The following is a 13,908-nucleotide window of genomic DNA, read 5'->3' as shown; positions in this document are numbered from 1 at the left end:
TCCTAGAGTTCACCACCTATATCGTCAGCATCTTGCTCTTCCTCTGCCATATAACACAAGATCGCGGTGGTGCCATCCGAGCCTCACAGCCCCCCATATCATGCTTCTCCATTGGTTTCATGTCTACCTAGAAAAATAAGCGTAGTCAAAACTCAACTCCACAGAAAGAAGCTGCAGCACAATCTGCATTGACCTGGCCTTGTCTCCTATCCCCTTTCATAAAACCCCCCCGGTATCATGAGCTAAAAATAGCAACAAAACCACCTTCTTTCGCCTTCTATTTAATACAGATCGAGATCGCCGATTAGGTGCATATACTGTCGGCAGTTACTTTCTGCACCTCCCCGTAACTTCCTCATAGAAATTACGCACCGAAAAACATGGCCAGCATAAAAGCCCCTATTATACATTGATCATTTTCTTCTCGCAGGGATCATACAAACAAACGTCATTGGCCTACAACCAGGCCAAGGCCAGTCAGTACTTGAGAAAATGTAAACACACACACGCATGTGAATTCTTCTTCGCAACACATGCAGCTTGCATAAATGTAGACTAGCTTTTTTGATTAGTTGGGGCGATGATGAAATTGAATCTCAAACTTCATGACACGTCACTCCTTTGGACGTGGATCGGGTGATTCTTAATTAGTATCAGGATGGACTCTATCTGCGTTCGTCCCTTCTACTTGACTAGCTCATGAATATTCCATCCAAATCCCCGCTCTGGATCCGTCTACGGAATTCACACGAACTAAATCTGACAATACTGAAGACTGAAGACCGGCACTGTCCGGGAGCTTGGATATTTCTCGAATCAATATTCGTCGTGCCAGCAAATGTTCAGGTATGTAGGTAGGTCATCGTAATCGCTAGCACTGACCGTCTGGATGGTCCTTTTCTTTTTCATCCTAGCCGATAGCTACTTAACACAGGCAGATATCGATTCTGCTTTGCTCAAACACGAGGAGTTAGGTTGAAGAGAAGGAAGGAAAACCTGGGCGGCATATTTAGTCTCCGTGCCGACTTCGTATAAAGCAGCCAAACATGCATATCTAATAGGAAGGAGTTGTGAGTTGTGTGGCAACATACTATAGTGCCAGCGTTGTGGCGATCAATAAGAGCCAAGTGCTATTTTTCCAAGGAGTATGTTAGTTAACCTTGCGGCGAGTGAAAAGGGACTTGTGGCGGTAGGTTGAAGGCTAAATATAAGAATCACGAAAGCTGTAAACGCTAGCTCGACACTACTAAGCACAAAGCACTTAATTATAGCCACCTACTTTTTCTTGCATGTGATCTCACAGTGATAGAAATTATTCAAAGTACAAGGTGGTCATATATGGAAGAGAGAAAAAAGGAATCATGTATGGACTCTATCTCCAAAGTAAAAAAAAAAAAAAAAAAAAAGCGAGAAAACAAGAAAGCATAGAAACTCCGCCCCAGACACTGATGGTCTTAACAAACAAAAAAGGGAAAGATACAAAGGGAACGACCAAGAGGGAACTTGCCGCGGTGAATATGGGAGGGTTACTGATAAACAAAGAAAAGAAATCACAGCCAGCTGGTCAGTTTGCTGATGGGATGAAACAGGATAGGAAGCAAGCAACATAACAAAATTTGTAGTCGTCAAAAGGGGAGCCGACTCAAGTCCCAGGATATAACAGAGCCAATTTACCCGCAAACAAAACAATAAGGGTGTTCAAGTATCCAGAAAGAACGGAAAAATAAAAGCAGTACTGTCGCTGAGCGAAGCGATACCAAGACTGCCCTGGAAGCAAGTCATGGAAGGGATAAATCTATACAAAGAAACAGCCTCCCAACGGGCGAGGCAAAGGAGTGCCAATGGGCAAGTCATAAAAGAATAAAAAAGAATGAATAAAGGCGAAGAAAATAAAGAGGAATTGGAGACTTTGGTAGCCCTGTGGCGTCATCGCACAATGCGCCTCATGGTATATGCACAAGTCCCTCCCTAGGAATTTGCGATTCCAAGACCGTTGTCTTGTATGTCAAACACGGCAACCATCCAGGTTCGGTTTATAGTGCCATCTCCTGCTTTACGCAGGCAAACGAGGCTTCTCGTCACGAGGAATGTTGACAACGTTGACCATGCGTTCCGTCAGACGAGCGGCCCAGGGGTCGACGTACGACGTCCACATGTAAGCCACGACATAGTTCAATGGAATCCAGAAAATCAGAACCATAAATAGGTGCCAGTGGCCGGGGTAGTCGATGATTCCCAGTACAAGTTCGCCCGTCTCGGTGTGAGTGTCAGCGGGGACATTGAAGCCGTAAACCAGCCAGGTTAGAGCGGTGCGCATCAGGCACCCATGCAGCAGGTATACAGCAAACGACATCTTGCCTAGCCACAGGAAATAGCGGTTCGACAGCATATCGCGCATGCCTGGGGCAAAATGGAGACCAATGACCAAGAACACGACTCCTATGCATGATGAAAAGCGATGTATTTCGGTTCCAGACATGGTAATAGACGAGAATAGGGAGTCCAGATCCCGAGACCACGAGGCGAAGTTGGCATTTGCCTCAGGGTAGGAGCCCAGCCAAAACGAGGCAACGATGAAGAATATAGACAGGATACGGCTGAGGCCCTTGTTGTTGTTAACAAACTCATTGGCCGGGCCATGATTCTGAATATCAGACATCAGGGCTCCAAAGAAGGTAGGCATGCCAAAGGCAGTATCTCCACAGAGCCAGAAGAAGAAAAACAGACTTAGGGATGCCAGCATGCGATATTTGGGTTGCATGAAGCCAGCTCCCAGCATGAAGGCGTAGATCCACATGGAGCAACGCAAAAGCGGTAGGAGAGTCCACTGGTTTGCATCGTAAATGTTTGCACCATGAGTCCAGGTCATAATCAAGTTCTTAGTCAAGCTCATGAGCGAATCTCCAAGGTAGGGCGAAACTTGGGGAGCCGTATCCCTAAGCCAATTGCTGTTGGTGTGTGCGGCGACATGGAAGACACCAATCTGGGCAAAGACCCAGATCATGATGGTGGCGATCGAGGTCGGGATGACGAGACGGGGAATACGGCGCAAGGCGGATTTTCCCATGGAAACAAAAGCAGTCTCTTGGTTGCCAACACGGCTAAGACGAATGGGCTTCAGAGCACAAACATATCCGGTGACAAAAGCAAAGATGGTGACACCAATTCGCCCCTGGATCAATACGCGGATCATAGGCCATTGCAAGAATCTGGCAGGCAAGTCTTCCTCATCAGAGGGACTAAACAGAGCATGATCAAAAGCTCGGGCTATGTGGGTGATTACAACCAGTGCAGATGCGATACCACGGAGGCCCTATAGGAGCAAGATATCAACAGTTAGTGACGATGTGTCTTGGGAGAGAAGGGGGTTCAAGATTGCAAAAGCCGGGATAAGAGGCGCCAAGAATGTGGCAAGAAACTTACGTCGACCCATTTAACATTGCCTTCTTTTCCAATAGCCATAGTGAGGGGGTCGAAGATAGAGACTGGCTAATGGACAGAAAATGCAGGAACTTGAGGACGATGTTGCTTGTTAAGGGCCGGTAGGGGGATAAGAAGAAGAAAAGAAAAAAAGGAAAAAAAGAGGGCGAGAGAATGAAGCGGAAAGCAGGAGAGATAGCAATCAGAATGGGTGAGGTCGGTTGACTATGGTTGCGCTTAAGCCTATTTGACAACAATGGTTGCCGAAGTAGTTGGGGGCCGACTGTTGTTATTGTTGTTGTTGTTGTCGTCTCTATCGTGGAGGCTGTCGTCGTTGGAAGAGGGTGCAAATCAGGACATGGGCTGGCCCAACAAGATCGGGGGCAGAAGAGGGGAGAAAAAAAAAAAAGAGAACAGAAACGGAAAAGTCAATGTCGGGATTCCAATGCGAGTGGTCAAGACGCAAAGAAATAGAAGTGAAAGAGAATATTAAAGAGAGCGGAGGCGGCAAGCTAGGCTCAGCTATTAAGAGAAATAAATATCTTGAAAGACGCAAGATGTGCAAGAAAGAAAAGCGGTGGCAACGCAAACGGATGGCTAAAAAAAAAAACTGCTACAAGGAAAGAACAAGCTAAATAAGAAGGAAGCTGGCAGCTGTGGTTGGTGGTTGTAGTAGTGTTGGTGTTGGTAGCTTGGCCGATGATGGTTGTTAGAGACGCAGTTGCCGCTTTTAGTTGTCTTTATTTCCACTTGTTGATGAGCAGTTGCAAATTGAATGTCGTAGGCCTCCGATGTTACATGTGAGTTTGGGCGAGCAAATAGTGGATGTCCAAACTAAGCTGAAGACAAGAGTTGCAAGGGGCCCAAAAAGAAACAGCAGCAACCCTTTCGTAGATCCAGGACTGAACAGGAAACTAGAGAAAAATGCGAGGGTGAGAGCAATGGCCGGCGGAAAGAGGAGGGAGGAGCAGAAGAAAAGGTGAGAGGAAATAGGGAGGCGAAGGGGGGTAGATGAGAAAAAAAAAAGTAAGGACGAAGAGAAAAGGGCAAGAAGCTGCGAAGTAATTGCACAATGAAGGATGAAAATGCCAGATAAATCTCTAATAAGGAAGCAGTCAAGAGAGCGGAGCACTAAAATAACCAGAACCAGACAATCTCCAGTGCATCAAACAAGATGAAGGGGGGGGGGAGGAGGCGGTGGTGTTATATTATAGGGAATCTGTCAGCAGGAAACAACTCCGAGCCACGGCGTGATTGCCTTTGCTATCCATTGAAGGCTGGTCTCTAAATAAAATAGAGGCCAATTTATACTTTAGAAGGCCGTCTTTTTATCTCTCACCCTGACAGTTGCGTGGTGCCTACTGGCTTGGCGCTTTTCAATGACTACCCGCCTCTTTCAAGCTATCGCTTGCCCTAGCTATCTCCGGGAGGGAATAAATAATGGATATAAAAGAGCAAAAGCGAGTTTAAGAAAGGAAAAGGCGAATAAAAAAAAAACAGAAAAGGCGAATAAAACGGTGAGTAAAAAGATGAGAGATAAATAGGAAAAAAGAAAAAGAAAGAAAAAAAGAAACCCCTTGTCTTACAGTCCGTTTTTGCTTAGTCTGGTAGGCGTTAGAGGAAAAGAAAAAGAAAGAAAAAATCAAGAAAGCCCCCTGCCACACATCTGGCTTTGTTCCTGTCTTGTCTCATTTGGTTCTACCTGTGCCAGATACTAGGAGACTAGGAGGCGGAAGGTTCAAAGGATTTGAAAAGAGCGAAGGAAAATAAAGACAGCAGGGGGAGGCAGAGCGGAGTGGACAAAATCCGAGAAAAGGCCACAGGAGGCAGACGTACAGGAGGCGACCATAGAGAAGACGACAGAGGGGCCAATGGGGGCAGCAAATTTTAGAGGCCATTAGAGAACCGCAGTAATGGTGGGCGGGCAGAAGGGCTTTTCCTCGCCCCCTCACATCAGCATGATGTCGATAATGGCGAGACAGGAGGCCAGGCAGAGGGCCAAGGCCACGGCCAAGGCCTTTGCTCTCCGCTCTCCTCGCTAGGGAGCTAGTTGTTTTAGCCTTGTAGTGAATAGTGCATGGGAGAGCAAAAGCAGGAGTCACAGTGGCTAAAGCGCCCTCCCTATTCTACCCCACAATGGCCGCTGACTGACGTGGACTTATGGGAACGTGCTGGGCATTGACAGGCAAGTAGAAGTAGGTGAGGGGCAACGAGCGAATGGAGGAAAGCCTGGAACAGATTGGGAGGGTAAGGGGAGAAAGAAAGAGAACATGGTAGAAATAAAATGGGGGGAAAAAAAAAACAATAATGGCAAGAACAAAGAAGGAATAAAAACGATAAAAGAAAAATACAATGCAAGTATCAAGCAACAGCCTAGGACAGAGAGACGTAAACAGAAGGAGACAGCCAAAGCTGGCAGGCGCTCATCAGACAAGCCTCTCCCTCACCCATACAAAACCCATTAGTACATTTACAGCGGGATCCACTTCGACCAATGCATGTCTTCTTGGCATGGCACAGCTTGCTCCCTCTCTCCCCCTCCCTAACGTCCGCCAGCCTTCCGTCCGCTCCGCTGTTTTTTGTACGTACTAGCATTACAACAACCCTGATGCCCAATTTGGGGGACTCTGATCCTGGGGTGGGCTTGGCAGCGTCAACCAGAAGCCCAAAAGACAAGCAAAGATGAACTTGGGGGATCAGCCTGTTTAATTAGCGTTAATTCGCTTGATTGGCCAGCATTTTTGTAGAGAGATAACAGTGGCAGCAACTCTTGGCCTGTTATAAAACGCGCTTTTAAAAGGGAAAAAAATAAATGCTTTGCATATCGCCATCCAGCGCAGGCAAGGAGCCAGGGATAGGAGAAGAAGGGGGAGACGGTGCTGCCAAGATGCCGCCAAGATGCTATGCAGTGCATGTTGCATGTGTTATTACAGGACTAATGAGCACAGTTACGCCTTCGGCGAACGGGCGTGCTGCAGCATACATAGACGCACAGAAACAGCACAGCAAGTGAGTCTTGGAATGGCTGTGTGGAGCTTAACTCCATCAATCGCGGCCATGTCTTCCCGCCTTCCCGTATTACCTATTATTATTTTCTATTTTGGCCATGTTTCTCTCTTTCGTTATGCTCTCGTTTTTTCGGCTTTATTCGCCGTTGCCCCGTAGCTACCCAAGTCTTGTTTTTCTTATGCTCTTCTATTAAGCTCTGGCGTTTCTGCCAGATCGCTCTTATTCTTGCTTATCTATAACTAGCCACACCTCTTCTTTCCAATCCATGTTTTCCTTCAGTGTCAGAGATCCCATCACCGGACCTCAGATCTTCCGGGTTTGTTCTTCCCATGCTGGTGTTTCTGGTCAGGGCTGTTCTCGTTCGTCTTTGTGCCCCGGCATGGCATCTCTAGATGATATTTGCAGCATCCCTATTGGCTGGTGGCTGCACTCATGTTACGTTGGGGAATAGCCTGGAGTCCTGCTCCATGTTGCAGGCGCCGTCACAGGGGACGTTGTTTCTCTCTTGCGTATACACACGTCGTATAGCACGAAACGCCTTGCGTACTTCACACAGACATGATTCTTGGCTGTAAGCTGGACTTGATTAGCCTTGGCCGCTTCTTGGCCTGTGGCTGTTACAACGAGCTGGCGCAGATCACGTACCAAGTATTATCTCGGTTAAGAGATAGGGACGCCTTTATCAGGCCGAGGGCATGAGGAAAACACTTGCGGCTAGTTGCAAAATCCAAGTGCGTGATTCTCAGTAACAGCGAGAGAAGGGCATACGTACGTACGCCCATATTGGTCGGTGTATATGATTAGTGTACACGCGGCCTTACGTTGTAGGCGTAGCGTCGGCTTTTGCTGTTTTTTTTTTTTCTTCTTTTTTTTTTCTATGCTCGCAGCCTTGCTACAAATTACCAGATTACAGGCACCGTCAGAGTAACACTCTACTTTTCCTTGTCCAAGCGAGAAGGGGCGCTGTCAAAATAATAATATTAAAGCCAAGTCAGGCATAAGAAGAGAAGCGCAAAGGGGTGCAAGATGGGAATGCAGGGGGATGCATAAAAGTCGGCAGGTCCAGTGGCAGTGGTGGAAAGCGGAAGGGAAAGGGGAAAAGAGAAGCCGACTGGAAACAAAGTCGAATACACCTAAGAAAGAAAGAAAATCCCTTTCCTGGCTGGCATGGCATGCACGCACGGTAGGCCGGTCGGCTGATGGTAATGTCTGAGAAGAGGACAACAGCAACTTCGCTTCCTCTAGGAGCTCTACGAAAGGAGTCTGCAACAGGCCAAGGCCCTATTCCACATGCAGAGATCTGCAAACCAGGACGACTAGACGGTATGCACACAGATGGTGCAGGACAGTATATGTGCTCTGCTTTAACCTGCTGCAGACAAGGCGGATAACTTTTCTCGTTGTATTCTTTATTCCTCACATTAGTACGTGGTTGGGAAGAAACGTTTCCATCCCTTTAGTTTTGTTTCCTCCTTCCCCCTTCCTCCCCCTTCCTCCGCTCCTCTTCCTCCTGGGTTTTGAAACCAGCCCAAATATCTTACTCTTGTCTCATTAACCTGTCTCGGTCACCTTCACTGAGTTTTTAGTTCGTTCAACCGGCCGGTGGAACCCTAGCTCGAAGCTAATGGGGCCACTACGCACAGCGCTGTGCGGCAATATAGCAATATATGGAAACATGAACACAAATCAAATTTAACGTGAGATTGAAAAGATGCCAAGCCTAGTGGCTTCTAGCTGGCCCAACTTGAGTGGTACAGCCCATGTATCCCGGTGGCTTGGGTTTCGGAAACATAACGCAGACCACGACATCCATTCTATATGGAGGCTTTTGGTCGTGTGCTCATAGACAGAATAACCAAGCACATGCGCATGGCCGGCGTTTGAGAACCCATTTTGCCTCAAGAACAAACTCGAGCGCCTCGTAAACAGCCATGCGTCGCCCTGCAAACCCTCTTGTCTTCGCAGTCAATTCGTGCCCTATTGTTTCAGCATTTGTCAAACCACGTCATGGCCAAGACGACCAGACTGCCTAAACCCTATGGTCCGCCACCTTCTCGTGCCGTGGAAACCGACTACACCGCATGTCCACACTTCATTGTGAATGCACTGTTCGTTTTGCGCCCTGCTTGTTCCTACTTGTTGTTGCCTATGATTGCTACTAGGCCTCAAGATCGAGACTCTTCTCTCGATGACGACAACAAGGAGAACAAAGCTTTTCTTTCTCGGGTTCCATTGTTCCCGGAACCTCCCCATCAAAAAACAACTGCTTCCTGTCTTCACATTGCTTTTGGCGTGTGGCTCTATCAGTTGGGCGGGAGCAGCTTGGACCCTTTGTGTTTTTTATGTATGCATACAACTTGGCTTGCCCCAACGATTCGATGGTTGTAAACCCGCCCACACCTTTTGTGCCCATTCGCACGCCTTTCCTTTTGTAACGTACATCTCGGATTGTTATTTCATTCCATGCAGCGCTTCCTGGAGCAGCCACGGTATTCCGGGGCGTCTGGTCAATTCCTAGACGGTGCTGTTGTGGTCAGCCTTGACATCGACAGTGTCCCAGCTCAGAGGCTGCGAGCCTTTAGTCAACTTGACCCACCGAGAACTCGTCCGCGCCAGAGGAAAAGTCTAGGTTTATAATCATCCGTCCCAGCTCAATGTGACTTTATTCGAGGCAAGGTCTGCTGAAATTGCCAAGATAAAACAGCGCTTGTCTTGGCTTGTGCTGGGCTTGAACAACTCGAATATGTTTAACATCTGCACAAATCACTGAGACCAAACGACGCTGGATTAGCTACCGAGCAGGATAAACTCTCTGCAAAGCTGGTCACCGAGTTTCGACAGGAGAAACGTAAATTCTCCCAAGCAAGTTTGCAGTCATTGCAGAGTGAGTAGAAGGAAACAAGAAAAGAAAACCCTGAAAACTCCCCTCTATACCCTAAGCCCAAAGGTGTAGCTAACCCCAGCCAGGTTCTTCTCCAGCAATGACTCCTCACGTGTTCCGAAGTCATGAAGATTATGATCATGAAGACGAAACAGCAGATTCTAGTGCAACACGAGAATACCCCTTAAACGACGGTGACAAATCAGGTTGCATCAGGAACTAGAAGCTCCCAGTCCATCCTCATGGCTTTCTAGTAGTCACTACCTAGACACAAAGCAGCCTCTTTCGAGTGACCTCCTATTTTGATTTGATTTGGATATATTTTACGTCTACTGGATTCACCAAGATCAAACGACGCCGGACTGGTTACCAGACGGAATTAACCCTCCGCAGGGCCGACCACAGATTTTGGGCGAGAGAAGCTCGTATGCTCCCAAGCAAGCTTGTTACTCGTCAGAGTGACCTCCTAAGGTCGCTAGCTTCGCTGCCATGCGCGCTTTTGCGAAAACTATTTAATTTGACTTAAACGCCCGCCACGATGGCCTCACTAGCCTTGATAGCTCAGTTGGCAGAGCGCGACACTAGTAATGTCGAGGTCAGCGGTTCAAGTCCGCTTCGAGGCAGTCTGTCTACGGCTACGGCGGGCGTCCTCACCTCTCGTGATGAGTCTTCTGTCGGGTCCCTTCCTTTTTTGTTGACCGTGCTTTCCCATCCAGCAGAAGATGGCCCCACCACCAATACGATGACCAATATTTGCCATCCCATTGAATTACATTACTCAGCCATTTCTTTGAGTGTGGCTAGTATCTTTCTTATCTTGCTCTCTACTGGTGCGCCCTTCCTACTGACATAAATGTCTACCCCACATTTGACAACAACAGTCAGTCTACGTCTACCTCCACCGGTTCCGTGCTGTCATGCCTTCTCTATTCATTTTGTTCTTTCCAGGATGTAGCTGAGGACACAATTGTTTGTTTGTTTTTTTTTTCTTTTTTTTTTTCTTTTTTGCAAAAGAAAGAGTCTGCATATCGTGCCATTTTGCATCTTATTAGTGCCATCCTCTCCTGACTGAAGGCCTATCTTACATCCATTTCTTTCCATTTATCGTTACTAAATCTTTCTTTGTTAGATTACCCGAGCTTCTGTTAGCTCCAAAAAAATCCGTGTATATATATCCAATGCCCATCCTTCCGGCTTTCCTATAGTTGATCAATTTGTTACTCATCTACGTCCGTCTCCGATAATCGGCAAGACAGCTGTACTCCTCCTATATCACTCACATACGAGAAGGCCTCTCTTTTACTTCCCTTGGTCTGCTTTACCATATCGGGCCAGGTAGCTCTCTTCTTTCGCTTTTCACCAAATCTCTGCCTATCCCATTCTATACCTTCTGCCACCGCCATGTCTCTTTCAAAGCGCGCCGAGCCCATCGCTCGCCAGACACCCCTGACTAAGATATGGGAGGTCATTGCGAATGTCTGGCATCCCGAAACAAACCCCTCTGGATTTGTTAGCCTCGGTGTAGCTGAGAACTCATTGATGCACGATACTCTGTGCGACAAGTTGCCCGCTGCTAGCGATATCTCCACCATTGCTTTCACCTATGGGAATGGCCTTAGCGGCTCACTTCGACTGAGAACTGCTCTTGCCTCCTTCCTGAATGACAAACACTCGCCTGCTACTCCGATTTTGCCCGCACACATCATGCTGACCAACGGCTGCAGTGCGGCCATCGAGCAGTTGTCGTGGATCTTGGCCGACCCGGGTGACGTTTGGCTTCTTGGCCAACCCTACTATGGGACCTTTATCCCCGACTTGGGCCTGCGCCCCGATGCCGAGGTTATGCCCGTGAGTTTCGGCGATGTTGATCCCTTGAGTATAGATGCCGCTCAAGCGTACGAAGCGGCCATCATAAAGGCTCAGAGCCAGGGAAAGCGGGTTGCTGCGCTGATGCTGTGCAACCCCCATAATCCCCTTGGTCGTTGCTACACACGAGAAACCATTGTAGCTTTGATGAAGCTGTGCCAGAAGTATCAGATCCACCTAGTAACTGATGAACTCTATGCACTGTCAATCTGGAAAAATACAGTCGATCTTGACGTAACTCCAGCCGAGTTTGTTTCCTGCCTATCAATTCCTACCGAGGGCTGATCGACCCTAAGCTTGTCCACGTGCTTTGGGGAATGTCCAAGGACTTTGGAGCCAACGGCATTCGAATTGGTATGATTATAGACCAACACAACGAGGCTCTCCGCCAGGCCATCTTTTCTACGTGTATTTACAGCTCCATATCCTCGCTGCCTGATATAATGACGGCCAAGATTTTTGATGATAGGGCATGGGTAGAGTCGTACGTTGCTGAAAACAATCGCCAGCTCTCTGACCGATTTGCTATAGTAGCCCATTGGGCCAAAGACAACGGCATTGAGTATGCAAAGGGAACCAACGCTGGGTTCTTTGTTTGGGTAAACCTAGGTGATATTTACCTCAAACATCATCCCAATACGATCAAGTCACCTACCATCAATGACGAAATCACTGAAGCTCTCCTTGAAAACCGCGTGTTTTTAGCCTCCGGCTCTAACTTTGGCTCTGAAAAACCAGGTTGGTACAGAATAGTATTTGCCGTTGACAAAATGAATCTGGTTGAAGGTTTAGATCGAGTGTTGAAAACACTCAAGGGCCAGGTTGTGGCTTAGAAAATCTTCGAAGCTATATTAGCCTATCCCTTTTTCTTTTTTTTTGCCTTTTTTTGAATAGTTGGTTATTTTCTTACGCCGAATTTAGTTACAGAGTATGAATAATAAATGTATGCATTAGCAAAAATCATGGTCAATTTCAAACAAAGCGGCTGTACACTTTGTAAGTTGATGTCATGTGTAACAGGCATCTTATCTTGTTAATACTAAATATATAAAAAACACAAGACACGAGCTAAAAAGTACCCTAGACCCACGCTAGCAAACCCTAAAGTAATTAAAGAATTTAGCTGGCCCCCTCCAGATATTTTTCAAGTCACATTTTCCCTCAAGCAATACGTGCCTCAACACATGGCGACATCGTTTCATTCGTTTTCTCGACTCCCGCTTGAACTGCAAGACCATATTTGGGACTTGATTATATCAACATCCAACGTCCTGCCAGCCGGTGCCTACCATGCCACATTAGTGCGGAGTGCTCATGGGCCAGGCCAACGCCCAAAATACCTGGAAGGAGCAGAGGGGGGAGGAGGAGAAGAAGAAGACGAGGACGATGCTGATACGTATGCATACTCCCATGCCCCACAGCCGTATAGAGCTGCAGAAGCAGCAGCCCAGGCAGTAGTCAGAACTCGGCCCTCCAGACACACCACCGCGTCCCCTGGGCCCACTCATATTTTTCTGCATCGCGATGGGCCTGAACTCATGACTACGCCACGAGACGCCCTGTTTGCATCCATTGCCGCCTTGCAGATAACCTGCCGCCGGTCAGCATTGGCCGTCAAGCGCCGCCGATGCCAAGAACAGGCTTTGCTTCATGAGCCAGCCGAAGGCCTACTCCTGCATTCATCACCCTGGAGCTCGTGGTCGTTGTCAGCACGACGCATCGATGCGCGTTCGGAACTTGTTATTCTTGAGCATGGCTGGCAGCGCCCTTGTAGTCGTGTAGCGGCATCAGCGGCCGCAAGTGCCGGTGTGTATGGAAGTAGTGCTGGGCAGATACAGGATCTGCGGAAACTGCGATGCATGGGTATAATGTGGCCGGGGCCATGCGCAGATGGCGGTCTCTTTTACAACCGCGAAAGTGTCGGCGGTCTTCTCTCTATATGGAGCGACTTGACGGCGCTCTATGTGGTGGTACGGCCCGAGTATCTGCGTGAAGAGCCGTGGCCAGAGGTGTCTAATAGCATAAACGTGCGAGATTATTTGGCCGGATGCTGGAGGGAAGGGCCATCTCAAACAGTGTTTGTAGCAGCATCGCGCGAATATTTTGAAGTGCCTGTGGAGGACGTCACTAAGGCCGGGCAGCTTTGGAGGGCCATTGAGTTGCTGAGCGACGCAAGACAACAGACATGGCTATGGGCGAGGCATGCTAGAAACCAGGGTGTGCAGCGGCCATGGACTCGGTGCCGGGTGATGAGCTGGCGCGAAAGGCGGGGTGCGATTTAGATGGCGACACCAAACGATGTTTCTCGAAAGTTTCAAGGCGCTCTCAGCCTTGCTTCGAAGTTGCAACATGGGGAGTGGCTGGGGACTGCACAATCAGTCGATCGCGACTAGTAGATTTGAAGAGGGCTAGCTGATTATGGTTAGACACGAAACTTTTGGTACTCAATTAACATGAAATTTTGTTGCCCATAATTACCTTCAACATCAGGCATTTCACCGAGACCGAGGTAAGCTTCGTGTTCGGCTTCTTGGGCGTGATTTATCATCCAGCCGACGTCATCGATGGATACTTGTAGTAGTGCTGAAGCTAGACAGTATAAGCTGGAAAAGGCCGCTAGCATGGATTTGCTAAAAGTTTTTGTGGTGTTATAATAGCGACAGGTCTAATCTAATCTGGGCACAGCCAAAGAAGATTATGAGAGTCCAACCAAGGAGTAATAACCTACGATA

The 13,908-nt window shown here is 47.9% G+C and overlaps 2 protein-coding genes across 2 annotated transcripts; one reads left to right on the top strand and one right to left on the bottom strand.

Annotated features, from left to right (window-relative positions):
• Positions 1–2,053: 2,053 nt before the first annotated feature.
• Positions 2,054–3,462, bottom strand: HOO65_090075 (Acyltransferase family protein; the record flags this gene model as incomplete). Its single annotated transcript, XM_071004533.1, has 2 exons — positions 2,054–3,313; positions 3,424–3,462. 2 exons carry the CDS (start codon positions 3,460–3,462, stop codon positions 2,054–2,056), a joined length of 1,299 nt encoding a protein of 432 aa, XP_070855961.1.
• A 7,249-nt stretch (positions 3,463–10,711) lies between these two features.
• HOO65_090074 (PLP-dependent transferase) lies at positions 10,712–13,458 on the top strand (the record flags this gene model as incomplete). Its single annotated transcript, XM_071004448.1, has 3 exons — positions 10,712–11,410; positions 11,473–11,914; positions 12,314–13,458. 3 exons carry the CDS (start codon positions 10,712–10,714, stop codon positions 13,456–13,458), a joined length of 2,286 nt encoding a protein of 761 aa, XP_070855960.1.
• Positions 13,459–13,908: the final 450 nt, after the last annotated feature.

The sequence above is a fragment of the Ceratocystis lukuohia genome, assembly GCF_044167205.1.
Source record: "Ceratocystis lukuohia strain C4212 chromosome Unknown Supercontig9_pilon, whole genome shotgun sequence".
Lineage (NCBI taxonomy): Eukaryota > Fungi > Ascomycota > Sordariomycetes > Microascales > Ceratocystidaceae > Ceratocystis > Ceratocystis lukuohia.
The sequence above is the reverse complement of the archived record's forward strand: the minus strand, read 5'-3'. Positions and strand labels throughout refer to the sequence as shown.